At 33.9% G+C, this 13,905-nt stretch overlaps 1 protein-coding gene across 5 annotated transcripts in view; it reads left to right on the plus strand.

Annotated features, from left to right (window-relative positions):
- LOC119608422 (ATP-binding cassette sub-family A member 3) overlaps positions 1 to 13,474 on the plus strand; it is a 44,148-nt gene extending 30,674 nt beyond the window's left edge. For all 5 annotated transcript variants that reach the window (XM_037962844.1, XM_037962843.1, XM_037962845.1 and 2 more), the window contains 14 exons: positions 1,816 to 2,407; positions 2,479 to 2,622; positions 4,108 to 5,388; positions 5,458 to 5,791; positions 5,859 to 6,393; positions 7,708 to 8,054; positions 8,117 to 8,242; positions 8,301 to 8,525; positions 8,679 to 8,829; positions 10,387 to 10,563; positions 10,632 to 11,285; positions 11,348 to 11,458; positions 11,528 to 11,716; positions 13,236 to 13,474. In XM_037962844.1, coding sequence (XP_037818772.1) covers positions 1,816 to 2,407; positions 2,479 to 2,622; positions 4,108 to 5,388; positions 5,458 to 5,791; positions 5,859 to 6,393; positions 7,708 to 8,054; positions 8,117 to 8,242; positions 8,301 to 8,525; positions 8,679 to 8,829; positions 10,387 to 10,563; positions 10,632 to 11,285; positions 11,348 to 11,458; positions 11,528 to 11,716; positions 13,236 to 13,299 — 4,930 coding nt within the window. In that variant the 3' untranslated portion in view covers positions 13,300 to 13,474. The remainder of the gene's footprint in view (positions 1 to 1,815; positions 2,408 to 2,478; positions 2,623 to 4,107; positions 5,389 to 5,457; positions 5,792 to 5,858; positions 6,394 to 7,707; positions 8,055 to 8,116; positions 8,243 to 8,300; positions 8,526 to 8,678; positions 8,830 to 10,386; positions 10,564 to 10,631; positions 11,286 to 11,347; positions 11,459 to 11,527; positions 11,717 to 13,235) is intronic.
- Positions 13,475 to 13,905: the final 431 nt, after the last annotated feature.

Here is a 13,905-nt window from a genome sequence, read left to right on the forward strand (position 1 = left end):
CCAGTTCAGTTCTAGTTCAGTTCTAGTTCAGTTCTAGTTCAGTTCTAGTTCAGTTCTAGTTCAGTTCTAGTTCAGTTCTAGTTCAGTTCTAGTTCAGTTCTAGTTCAGTTCTAGTTCACTTCTAGTTCAGTTCTAGTTCAGTTCTTGTTCAGTTCTAGTTCAGTTCTAGTTCAGTTCTAGTTCAGTTCTAGTTCAGTTCTAGTTCAGTTCTAGCTCAGTTCTAGTTCAGTTCTAGTTCAGTTCTAGTTCAGTTCTAGTTCAAGTTCAGTTCTAGTTCAGTTCTAGTTCAGTTCTAGTTCAGTTCTAGTTCAGTTCTAGTTCAGTTCTAGTTCAGTTCTAGTTCAGTTCTAGTTCAGTTCTAGTTCAGTTTTAGTTCTAGTTCAGTTTTAGTTCTAGTTCAGTTTTAGTTCTAGTTCAATTTTAGTTCTAGTTCAGTTTTAGTTCTAGTTCAGTTTTAGTTTTAGTTCTAGTTCAGTTTTAGTTCTAGTTCAGTTTTAGTTCTAGTTCAGGTTTAGTTCTAGTTCAGTTTTAGTTCTAGTTCAGTTTTAGTTCTAGTTCAGTTTTAGTTCTAGTTCAGTTTTAGTTCTAGTTCAGTTTTAGTTCTAGTTCAGTTTTAGTTCTAGTTCAGTTTTAGTTCTAGTTCAGTTTTAGTTCTAGTTCAGTTTAGTTCTAGTTCTAGTTCAGTTCTAGTTCAGTTCTAGTTCAGTTCTAGTTCAGTTCTAGTTCAGTTCTAGTTCAGTTCTAGTTTAGTTCTAGTTCAGTTCTAGTTCAGTTCTAGTTCAGTTGTAGTTCAGTTGTAGTTCAGTTCTAGTTCAGTTCTAGTTCAGTTCTAGTTCAGTTCTAGTTCAGTTCTAGTTCAGTTCTAGTTCAGTTCTAGTTCAGTTCTAGTTCAGTTCTAGTTCAGTTCTAGTTCAGTTCTAGTTCAGTTCTAGTTTAGTTCTAGTTCAGTTCTAGTTCAGTTCTAGTTCAGTTCTAGTTCAGTTCTAGTTCAGTTCTAGTTCAGTTCTAGTTCAGTTCTAGTTCAGTTCTAGTTCAGTTCTAGTTCAGTTCTAGTTCAGTTCTAGTTCAGTTCTAGTTCAGTTCTAGTTCAGTTCTAGTTCAGTTCTAGTTCAGTTCTAGTTCAGTTCAGTTCTAGTTCAGTTCTAGTTCAGTTCTAGTTCAGTTCTAGTTCATTTATAGTTTAGTTATGGTTCAATTGTAGTTTAGATCTAGTTCAATTTTAGTTCAGCTCTAGTACAGTTCTGATTTAGTTGTATGTTTTTTTCCTAATATAAATATAAATATGTAGTAAGAAGAAGGAATGAAGCTTCTCTAGACGCTAAAACATTAAGGGTTTGTAATTGCTTAATATATACACCTTCCATAAATACTAGTTTTTATAAAATCCCATAATCAATTGATAAGAATATGAATAAGAGAATAACGTGATATAGTAGATATCACGAAAGTTCTGATTACATATTTACGATATAGTTGTAGTCTTAATTTAACCTAAACGTTTTTTTTTATTTATTTTCTACTTATTTCATTCTTGGATTTGGTATTTCATGTCTAGTCTCAATTTCAATATGAGAACTAGTATATTAGTAAAAAAGTTATTTTATTTAAAAATAATATTATCCATAGACTTAATTAGATTGGTAGTGGTCATTACTTATACTAATATTATTTAAGAAATTTTAATTACATCAAAAGCCTTAATGTATGTGTATTAACTAAATTAAAACCCTCCAATAATAAGTAGTACCATTATAACTAAATAACTTTCTAATAAACAAATTAATATAATTAATAATTACTTTCTCTTTCCTTTAGAGAAACCATGGCGAATTTGCCCAATCCCAAACCGGTTCCCCACTCCCTAGGCTATGCTCCTGAAAATCCTTTATTAAAGAAAATCGTTCAAGAAGCTGCTAATGCTTTGAATTTAAATGGTATTCAAGGCTATAAAGATGCTATAGCAATGCAATATGACCTAGAAGGTGGCAAACATTTAACGGGAGTACAATTCAATGATAGTTGGAGTGATATTGACACGTATCCTAAGGATTTCTCGTTTGCTTTACGTTTTCCCAGTGAATTGCGAACATCGTCACAAAATTTACCCATGACCTGGTTGACAATGAAACTTTTTATGCCCATCGATTTGTCGGGTCCCAGAAATGCTGATTCTCAAGATGGTGGTTTGCCGGTGGGCTATTTGCGTGAGGGTTTCTTACCCGTACAAAATGCTATTTCGATGGCGTACATGAAATTGGTTACAGGAAATAATGATTTGCCTTATGTGTATATGCAACGTTATCCGTATCCGGCTTATATATTTGATCCTCTGTTAGAGGGTCTTTCATCCATCATGTCATTGATTATACTTTTGAGTTTTATTTATCCTTGTACTTATATTGTTAAGGTGAGTTTTTGGATTCTTGATTATTTTGATTCTTTCATAATTAAAATATTTAATAATTGTTTTTTATTTAGTATATTACAGCAGAAAAAGAGAAACAGTTGAAAGAAGTTATGAAAATCATGGGTTTAAATAATTGGATCCACTGGACGGCATGGTTTGTTAAATCATTTATAATGCTGGGCATATCGGCGATATTGATTACAATTCTAATGAAGGTAAGTGAAAAATTTAACTAGGACTGACATAGAACTGAACTAGAACTGAACTAGAACTGGTACTAGAACTGTACTAGAATCCGACTAGAACTGAACTGGAACTGAACTAGATCTGAACTAGAACTGAACTAGAACGGAACTAGAACTGAACTAGAACTGAACTAGAACTGAACTAGAACTGAACTAGAACTGAACTAGAACTGAACTAGAACTGAACTAGAACTAGAACTGAACTAGAACTGAACTAGAACTGAACTAGAACTGAACTAGAACTGAACTAGAACTGAACTAGAACTGAACTAGAACTGAACTAGAACTGAACTAGAACTGAACTAGAACTGAACTAGAACTGAACTAGAACTGAACTAGAACTGAACTAGAACTGAACTAGAACTGAACTAGAACTGAACTAGAACTGAACTAGAACTGAACTAGAACTGAGCTAGAACTGAACTAGAACTGAACTAGAACTGAACTAGAACTGAACTAGAACTGAACTAGAACTGAACTAGAACTGAACTAGAACTGAACTAGAACTGAACTAGAACTGAACTAGAACTGAACTAGAACTGAACTAGAACTGAACTAGAACTGAACTAGAACTGAACTAGAACTGAACTAGAACTGAACTAGAACTGAACTAGAACTGACTAGAACTGAACTAGAACTGAACTAGAACTGAACTAGAACTGAACTAGAACTGAACTAGAACTGAACTAGAACTGAACTAGAACTGAACTAGAACTGAACTAGAACTGAACTAGAACTGAACTAGAACTGAACTAGAACTGAACTAGAACTGAACTAGAACTGAACTAGAACTGAACTAGAACTGAACTAGAACTGAACTAGAACTGAACTAGAACTGAACTAGAACTGAACTAGAACTGAACTAGAACTGAACTAGAACTGAACTAGAACTGAACTAGAACTGAACTAGAACTGAACTAGAACTGAACTAGAACTGAACTAGAACTGAACTAGAACTGAACTAGAACTGAACTAGAACTGAACTAGAACTGAACTAGAACTGAACTAGAACTGAACTAGAACTGAACTAGAACTGAACTAGAACTGAACTCGAACTGAACTAGAACTGATCTAGAACTGAACGAGAACTGGACTAGAACTGAACTAGAACTGAACTAGAACTGAACTAGAACTGAACTAGAACTGAACTAGAACTGAACTAGAACTGAACTAGAACTGAACTAGAACTGAACTAGAACTGAACTAGAACTGAACTACAACTGAACTAGAACTGAACTAGAACTGAACTATAACTGAACTAGAACTGAACTAGAACTGAACTAGAACTGAACTAGAACTGAACTAGAACTGAACTAGAACTGAGCTAGAACTGAACTAGAACTGAACTAGAACTGAACTAGAACTGAACTAGAACTAAACGAGAACTGAACTGAACTAGAAATAAATTGAGTAAAACAGAACAAGAACTAAATTTTATATCGTTTCTATTTACAGATCCGTTGGGCTGATGATGTGGCCGTCTTAACCCACGCCGATTGGTCCGTTTTACTTTTCTTCATGCTGATCTACATCATTACAAGCATTTGTTTCTGTTTCATGATGGCCACATTCTTCTCGAAGGCCAGTACCGCAGCAGCTGTTACCGGTTTAGTCTGGTTCATTGCCTACATGCCATTCTCCTTTACCATACAGACTTACGATGACCTAAGTTTGGGTTCCAAACTTGGTTGGTGTTTAGTTTCCAATACTGCCATGGGTTTTGCATTTAAATTAATACTCGAGTTTGAAGGTACGGGGGAGGGTTTCCAATGGAGCAATCTGTTCACTCCCGTCAATATTGATGACAATCTTACTGTGGGTTATATTATACTTATGATGTTGGCTTCCTGTGTTATCTATATGTGTGTGTGTTTGTATGTTGAGCAAATATTCCCCGGTGAATTTGGTGTACCAAAGAAATGGAATTTTATTTTCACCGCCAAATTTTGGTGTGGCGAAAAGGATTATATTGGTGTAGAGGATATACCAAACGGTCATATAGAGAGACAAAATCCTGATGCTTTTGAACCAGAACCTTCGGGTAAACATGTGGGTTTACAGGTTAAGAACTTGAAAAAGAAATTTGGTGATAAAATGGCGGTAAAAGGTTTGTCGGTGAATATGTATGAAGATGAAATTACAGTGTTGTTGGGTCATAATGGTGCTGGTAAAACTACCACCATTTCCATGTTGACCGGTATGTTCCCTCCTACTGCAGGCACGGCCATTATTAATGGCAGTGATATACGCACTAACATAGAGGGAGCTAGAATGTCATTGGGTGTTTGTCCTCAACATAATGTGCTGTTTGATGATTTAACCGTGGCCGAGCATTTGACTTTCTTTAGTCGTTTGAAGGGTCTTCAGGGAGATGATATTAAGCGGGAAGTTGATAAATATGTTAAGATGATCGAGTTGGAAGATAAAGCTAATGTGGCCTCGAAAAAACTTTCGGGCGGCATGAAACGTAAATTATCTGTTTGTTGTGCTTTGACCGGCAATACGAAAGTTGTTTTATGTGATGAACCCAGTTCGGGTATGGATCCTTCGGCTCGTCGTCAATTATGGGATCTGCTGCAAGGTGAAAAGGTGGGACGTACTATTTTGTTAACTACTCATTTCATGGACGAAGCTGATGTTTTGGGTGATCGTATAGCGATTATGTGTGATGGTGAATTGAAATGTCATGGTACTTCGTTCTTTTTGAAAAAGAAATATGGTTCGGGTTATAGATTGGTAAGTGAAAAGCTTGAAATGAAAATGTATATTTATCTGCTATTGCAATAACGTTTTTTATATGAATAGATTTGTGTTAAACGTGATGGTTGTAATGCTGACGAAATTACCAGGTTATTGCAAACTTACATACCCGATTTACAACCGGAAGCCGATATTGGTGCCGAATTATCCTATCAATTGCCTGACAACTACTCCAGTAAATTTGAAGAAATGTTTGGTTCCTTAGAAGAACAGTCAGATGATTTAAAACTAAATGGTTACGGTATAGGCATTACATCATTGGAAGAGGTATTTATGAAAGTGGGAGCTGAAAATGCCAATGATGGCAGTCGTAAACAAGCCAGTGCCATCATGAATGGTGGTTCCGGTTATGCCGATGATGATGTAGAATCAATAACTTGTAAGTTTCCTTGCTATATTTTTGTTTTTATAAAACACTTATTGAAAAAATTAATATTTCCTAACAGCTGAAGGTCTGTTCACCGAAAATACCCACTTGCTAAAGGGTGTCAATCTCTTGACCAATCAATGGAGTGCCATGATGTTAAAGAAATTCCTCTATACCTATCGCAATAAATTGCTCTTCCTTATACAAAATATTATGCCCATATTCTTTGTTACTGTTACCGTTTTAATTACTCGCACTCAGGGTACCTTTAATGAACTACAGCCCATGACTATGAGTTTAACTCAATATCCTTTGGCGGTTACGGTTTTGGAAGTGGACAATAATGTAACGCAGGACTCCTTGTCGTACAAAATAGCTGGTAAATATAAGAGTATATCATCATCGTATGGCAGTGATTATGAATTCCTTGAAACGGGTAAACAAAACTTCACTGATTACATTTTGGATTTGGGTAAAGAAATACAAGTGCGCATTAATTCAAGGTATTTGGCTGCGGCTTCCATAAGACCTAATAACATTACTGCTTGGCTGAATAATCAACCTTTACATACAGCGCCTTTGACAGTGAATTTGGTGCATAATGCCATGATCAAGTGAGTACAACTGAAAAAGAACTGAAATAGAACTGAAGTAGAACTGAACTAGAACTGAAGAAGAACTGAACTATAACTAAACTAGAACTGAACTAAAACTGAACTAGAACTGAACTAGAACTGAACTAGAACTGAACTAGAACTGAACTAGAACTGAACTAGAACTGAACTAGAACTGAACTAGAACTGAACTAGAACTGAACTAGAACTGAACTAAAACTGAACTATGAACTAGAACTGAACTAGAACTGAACTAAAACTGAACTAGAACTGAACTAGAACTGAACTAGAACTGAACTAGAACTGAACTAGAACTGAACTGAACTAGAACTGAACTAGAACTGAACTGAACTAGAACTGAACTAGAACTGGACTAGAACTGAACTAGAGCTGAACTAGAACTGAACTAGAACTGAACTAGAACTGAACTAGAACTGAACTAGAACTGAACTAGAACTGAACTAGAACTGAACTAGAACTGAACTAGAACTGAACTAGAACTGAACTAGAACTGAACTAGAACTGAACTAGAACTGAACTAGAACTGAACTAGAACTGAACTAGAACTGAACTAGAACTGAACTAGAACTCAACTAGAACTGAACTAGAACTGAACTAGAACTGAACTAGAACTGAACTAGAACTGAACTAGAACTGAACTAGAACTGAACTAGAACTGAACTAGAACTGAACTAGAACTGAACTAGAACTGAACTAGAACTGAACTAGAGCTGAACTAGAACTGAACTAGAACTGAACTAGATCTGAACTAGAACTGAACTAGAACTGAACTAGAACTGAACTAGAACTGAACTAGAACTGAACTAGAACTGAACTAGAACTGAACTAGAACTGAACTAGAACTGAACTAGAACTGAACTAGAACTGAACTAGAACTCAACTAGAACTGAACTAGAACTGAACTAGAACTGAACTAGAACTGAACTAGAACTGAACTAGAACTGAACTAGAACTGAACTAGAACTGAACTAGAACTGAACTAGAACTGAACTAGAACTGAACTAGAACTGAACTAGAACTGAACTAGAACTGAACTAGAGCTGAACTAGAACTGAACTAGAACTGAACTAGATCTGAACTAGAACTGAACTAGAACTGAACTAGAACTGAACTAGAACTGAACTAGAACTGAACTAGAACTGAACTAGAACTGAACTAGAACTGAACTAGAATTGAACTAGAACTGAACTAGAACTGCACTAGAACTGAACTAGAACTTGAACTGAACCAGAACTGAAACAAGAAAAGAACTAGAACCGAACTAAACTAATGTTATCATTTAAATTTTTTCAGAGCCTTAATGGACGACTCTTATCAGATTACCATTACAAATGCTCCTCTACCCTATACTACTGAAACTCGTCTAACACAATTAAACACTGGCAATAATTTGGGCACTCAGTTATCCACAAATTTGTGTTTCTGCTTCTGTTTCGTTAGTGCCTTTTATATATTGTTTTTGATTAAGGAACGTGAAACACGCTCTAAACTGTTACAATTTGTGGGTGGCGTTAAAGTGTGGACTTTCTGGTTATCACAATTGTTATGGGATATTTTGACATTTGCCCTGACCGCTATTATAGTCATAGCCACCATAGCCTGTTGGCAGGAGCAGGGTTTTTCGGCATTTGGTGATCTGGGTAAGTTTTGGAATTCCACGCTAAATATTAAATAATATTGTTTAATGCATAAACTTTTATAGCTCGCTATTTCTTGGTTATCATATTATTCGGTTGTTCTGTGCTTCCATTTACCTATTTGATTTCGTTTTATTTCACTGAACCTGCTACGGGTTTTGCTAGAATTTCTATAATAAATATATTTGCGGGTAAGTAATTAATTTTGGAATGTCGAAGATTTTATACTAATTTATTATTTGTTCTTAGGTATGGCATTGTTTATCGTGGTTATAGTTATGTCGTTTGATTTCTTCGATACCAAGGATACTGCCAATTTATTGGGCTGGTTCTTTAGAATATTCCCTCATTTCTCTTTGGCTATGGGCTTAAATAAGCTGTATATAAATGTGGCTACCCGTGAAGCTTGCAGCGCCAATCTTATTGTTATTTTACCAGATGCCTTGAGATGTCAATTAGTACCAAAATGTTGTAGTAAGTAAATATAATTTACTAGTGTTAAATCAAGAATTTATAACTAGCCGATAAAAAAAGAGATTGTGGACATTTAAGACTTACTTTTTATTCTAACTGTAATCATTAACCTGTTCCTCTTCTCTATTTTACTAACTTTTATTATTCTTTTAGACACTATCCCTTATTTTGCCTGGGAGGAACCTGGTGTTTTACCTGAAACCGTTTACATGGTGGTGACAGCTGTTATATTCTTCTTAATCATTATAGTACGTGAATACAGTCTAGTTAGTGAACTGATTTATAAAATCAAACAAAGAAGTTTGTAAGTATTAAGGTTAAAATTTTTAAACTAAATGAACTAGAACTGAACTAGAACTGAACTAGAACTGAAATAGAACAGAACTAGAACTGAACTAGAACTGAACTAGAACTGAACTAGAACTGAACTAGAACTGAACTAGAACTGAGCTAGAACTGAACTAGAACTGAACTAGAACTGAACTAGAACTGAACTAGAACTGAACTAGAACTGAACTAGAACTCAACTAGAACTGAACTAGAACTGAACTAGAACTGAACTAGAACTGAACTAGAACTGAACTAGAACTGAACTAGAACTGAACTAGAACTGAACTAGAACTGAACTAGAACTGAACTAGAACTGAACTAGAACTGAACTAGAACTGAACTAGAACTGAACTAGAACTGAACTAGAACTGAACTAGAACTGAACTAGAACTGAACTAGAACTGAACTAGAACTGAACTAGAACTGAACTAGAACTGAACTAGAACTGAACTAGAACTAGAACTGAACTAGAACTGAACTAGAACTGAACTAGAACTGAACTAGAACTGAACTAGAACTGAACTAGAACTGAACTAGAACTGAACTAGAACTGAACTAGAACTGAACTAGAACTGAACTAGAACTGAACTAGAACTGAACTAGAACTGAACTAGAACTGAACTAGAACTGAACTAGAACTGCACTAGATCTGAACTAGAACTGAACTAGAACTGAACTAGAACTGAACTAGAACTGAACTAGAACTGAACTAGAACTGAACTAGAACTGAACTAGAACTGAACTAGAACTGAACTAGAACTGAACTAGAACTGAACTAGAACTGAACTAGAACTGAACTAGAACTCAACTAGAACTGAACTAGAACTGAACTAGAACTGAACTAGAACTGAACTAGAACTGAACTAGAACTGAACTAGAACTGAACTAGAACTGAACTAGAACTGAGCTAGAACTGAACTAGAACTGAACTAGAACTGAACTAGAACTGAACTAGAACTGAACTAGAACTGAACTAGAACTAGAACTGAACTAGAACTGAACTAGAACTGAACTAGAACTGAACTAGAACTGAACTAGAACTGAACTAGAACTGAACTAGAACTGAACTAGAAACTGAACTAGAACTGAACTAGAACTGAACTAGAACTGAACTAGAACTGAACTAGAACTGAACTAGAACTGAACTAGAACTGAACTAAACTGAACTAGAACTGAACTAGAACTGAACTAGAACTGAACTAGAACTGAACTAGAACTGAACTAGAACTGAACTAAACTGAACTAGAACTGAACTAGAACTGAACTAGAACTGAACTAGAACTGAACTAGAACTGAACTAGAACTGAACTAGAACTGAACTAGAACTAGAACTGAACTAGAACTGAACTAGAACTGAACTAGAACTGAAATAGAACTGAAATAGAACTGAACTAGAACTGAACTAGAACTAGAACTGAACTAGAACTAGAACTGAACTAGGACTCTAATAGAACTGAACTTGAACTAAACTAGAATTAAACGTGAAACAGAATATTCCTTAAAACATAATAATTTGTTTTAACAATTCCAGTAAACCTCCTCCACCACCCGAAGATGGTTATTTCGATGAAGATGTTGATAATGAAAAACAACGTATTTTGAATATGTCAGAATCTGAATTAACAGTCACAAATTTGGTCCTGGATCGTGTTACTAAATATTATGGTAAATTTTTGGCGGTTAACCAAGTATCGCTGTGTGTTAAACCGTAAGTTGAACTTCGTGCAAACTATTTTATACAAAGTTTTTGAAATCCCTATTTTTTTGCAATTTCAGAGTTGAATGTTTTGGATTGTTGGGTGTTAACGGCGCCGGCAAAACCACCACCTTTAAAATGATGACTGGTGATGAACGCATCACTTTTGGCAGCGCCTATGTTAAGGGTCTTAACTTAGCCTCCGATATGAATGAAATATATAAGGAAATCGGCTATTGTCCACAATTTGATGCTCTCTTGGAAGATTTAACAGGCCGTGAAACTTTGAAAATATTCTGTTTACTCAGAGGAATCCACAAGGATCGCATTAATCACATAACGGAGGAATTAGCCAAATCGTTTGGTTTCATGAAACATTTAGATAAAGAAACGAAAGCTTACAGTGGAGGCAATAAACGTAAATTAAGTACTGCTATAGCGGTGATAGGTAGTCCTTCGGTCATCTATTTGGATGAACCTACCACCGGTATGGATCCAGCTGCCAGACGTCAGCTATGGAATATGGTTTGTCGTATACGTGATTCAGGCAAATCTATAGTATTAACCTCTCACAGTATGGAAGAATGTGAGGCGTTGTGTACCCGTCTAGCCATTATGGTGAATGGTGAATTTAAATGTATTGGCTCCACACAACATTTAAAGAATAAATTCTCCAAGGGTCTGATATTAAAGATTAAAGTGAAACGTAATGCTGATATGGTGAAGATAAGAAAGTGAGTAAATTGCTGAAATTGTCACTTGTTTTGAATGTTTTTAAAATCGTTTCTTTCTACAGCTCCATTATCTCAAATGCCGATGAATCTTCGGCGCCTGCCCACATTATGAGTCAGGATATACAAAATGTTAAGGCATTTGTGGAAAGAGAGTTTCCACAAGCTATTTTACAGTAAGTAACAAAACTAAAACATTTTGTTTTACAAACTAACTCTTCTTTTTCTCTCCTTTTCAACTACAGAGAGGAATACCAAGGTATTCTCACCTTCTACATTCCCCTTTCAAGTATTAAATGGTCCAAAATCTTTGGTCTCATGGAACGTAATCGTGATGATTTAAACATCGAGGATTATTCAATATCCCAGACAACACTAGAGGAAATTTTCTTAGATTTTGCCAAATATCAAAGAGAAGATCCACGACAAGTCAAGTGAGCTTGAGAAAAACTGTTTTTTTTTTTGGTTTTTGATCACAAATTTTCACAAAACTTTTTACACCCACTATACAAACATTTAACCTGCACTCGCTAGCACCAACAAAATAATTCATTCCTTTTAAAAAATAATTTATATATTTTATTTAAATAATAAATATATTTTAGTTTTTTTTAAGCTTTTTTTTTTGTGTACTTAATAAGACAAAGTAACAGAATATAACTACAAATTAATATGACTTTTGTAGCAACAACTTACATTAGTTTTAAGTTTATGGCTTAATAGTTTAATTTAGTAAATATGTTTTTCTTTTAATGAATTTATTTTTAAATAAAATTTATTTATTTATTTATTTGATTTATTTTTACTAACTTTTTAATTTTATGATTTTTGGGTTTTAGTTTTTTCAAAATAATTTTTTAACAAAATAGTCATGGTCATCATAAAGCTTTTTATACCTTAACCACCTTACAAGCTTTTAAACATTGCACTTGAACATGTTTTTACTAGAAAAAGTTGTCAAAACCTGAACAGCTTTTTATTAGAAAAAGTTGTCTGAATCTTAACAACTTCTTACTAGAAAAAGTTATTAAAATTTTAACCTCTTTTTACTAGAAAAAGTTGTCTGAATCTTAACCACTTTTTACTAGAAAGGTTTGTGTAAATACAAACAACTTTTTATCAGAAAAAGTTTTCAGGGTCTGAACAACTTTCTACTAGAAAAAGTTGTCTGAATCTGAACCCTGTTTTACTAGAAAAACTTGTCTGAATCTGAGCAACTTTTTGCTGGACAAAGTCAGAATTCGCACAAATTTTTACTAGAATAAGTTGTCAGGATCTGAACAAAAAGTTGTCACAACCTGATAAACTTTCTACTAAAAAAAGTTGTCTGAATCTGAACAACTTTTTACTAGAAAAAGATGTCAGACTCTGAGCAACATTTTAATAGAAAAAGCTGTCAGACTCTGAACAACTTTTTATTAGAAAAAGTTCTCAGAATATCAACAACATAAGTTGTCAGGATCTGAACAAAAAGTTGTCACAACCTGAACAACTTTCTACTAAAAAAAGTTTAAAATGTTGCTCAGTCAGACTCTGAGCAACATTTTAATAGAAAAAGCTGTCAGACTCTGAATAACTTTTTATTAGAAAAAGTTCTCAGAATATGAACAACATAAGTTGTCAGGATCTGAACAAAAAGTTGACAGGATCTGAACAAAAAGATGTCACAACCTGAACAACTTTCTACTAAAAAAAGTTGTTTGAATCTGAACAAATTTTGACTAGAAGAAGTTATTAGAATCTGAACAACTTTTTACTAGAAAAAGTTGTCAGAGTCTGAGTAATTTTTTACTAGAATAAGTTGTCAGAATCTGAACAACTTTTCACTAGAAAATGTTATCAGAATCTAAACATTTTTTTACTAGAAAAAGTTGTCAGAATCTGAACAACATTTTGCAAGAAAAGGTACTTTATTTTTAATTTAATTAAATATTTAATTTTCATTTCTAACAGAACTTCTAAATCATTTACTTGGCTTTCGAACCTCAACTGTATGAGTGCAAATAACAATAGCTGAGAATTAGCCAATAATCTGGCTCCAAGAACATCCTCAATATCAATGGAGGCCAGAGTTTAACAATTTCAAGGATGACGGTATAATGCTGTTTAACAAAGAAAATCTTCTGAAGCTTTAACCAAATGTGTATCTACAAATATGTAGTAAAAATAGTAATAAATCTAAACAAAAAAAATCTCATTGAGAAATCCCCTAAAGTTTTATATGTGTGTAAGTAATTTTAATGTATATTTTATATTTATTTTTTTATATTTACAAGTATTAAATTGAAATTATTATACCTATAGTATATATTTAGCTAATTACTAATATTTAAGCTTAGGTAATTTATAAAATTTTTGACTCTAATGTTTATCTATGTACTATGTATAAGTAACGAAATATTTAATAATGTATTAATAATACAATTTATTCATATTATATTTTAGCTATATATGGTATTTGAAGAAATGTGTGCTTAAAACTACTCAAATAAATTAAATTTAAAAAAAAATTTTGCGCAAAGCTCTTTTATGATTGAACTACAGAACTTTGAGCAACTTTTCAGGATTATAATAGTCAGATTTTAAGCAACTTTTACCGGAAAAAGTTGTCAGATATTTAGAT

This window comes from Lucilia sericata, unplaced genomic scaffold (assembly GCF_015586225.1).
Source record: "Lucilia sericata isolate MDLA Ls3-8-SP2 unplaced genomic scaffold, ASM1558622v1 Contig000834F_arrow, whole genome shotgun sequence".
Classification (NCBI taxonomy): Eukaryota; Metazoa; Arthropoda; class Insecta; order Diptera; family Calliphoridae; genus Lucilia; species Lucilia sericata.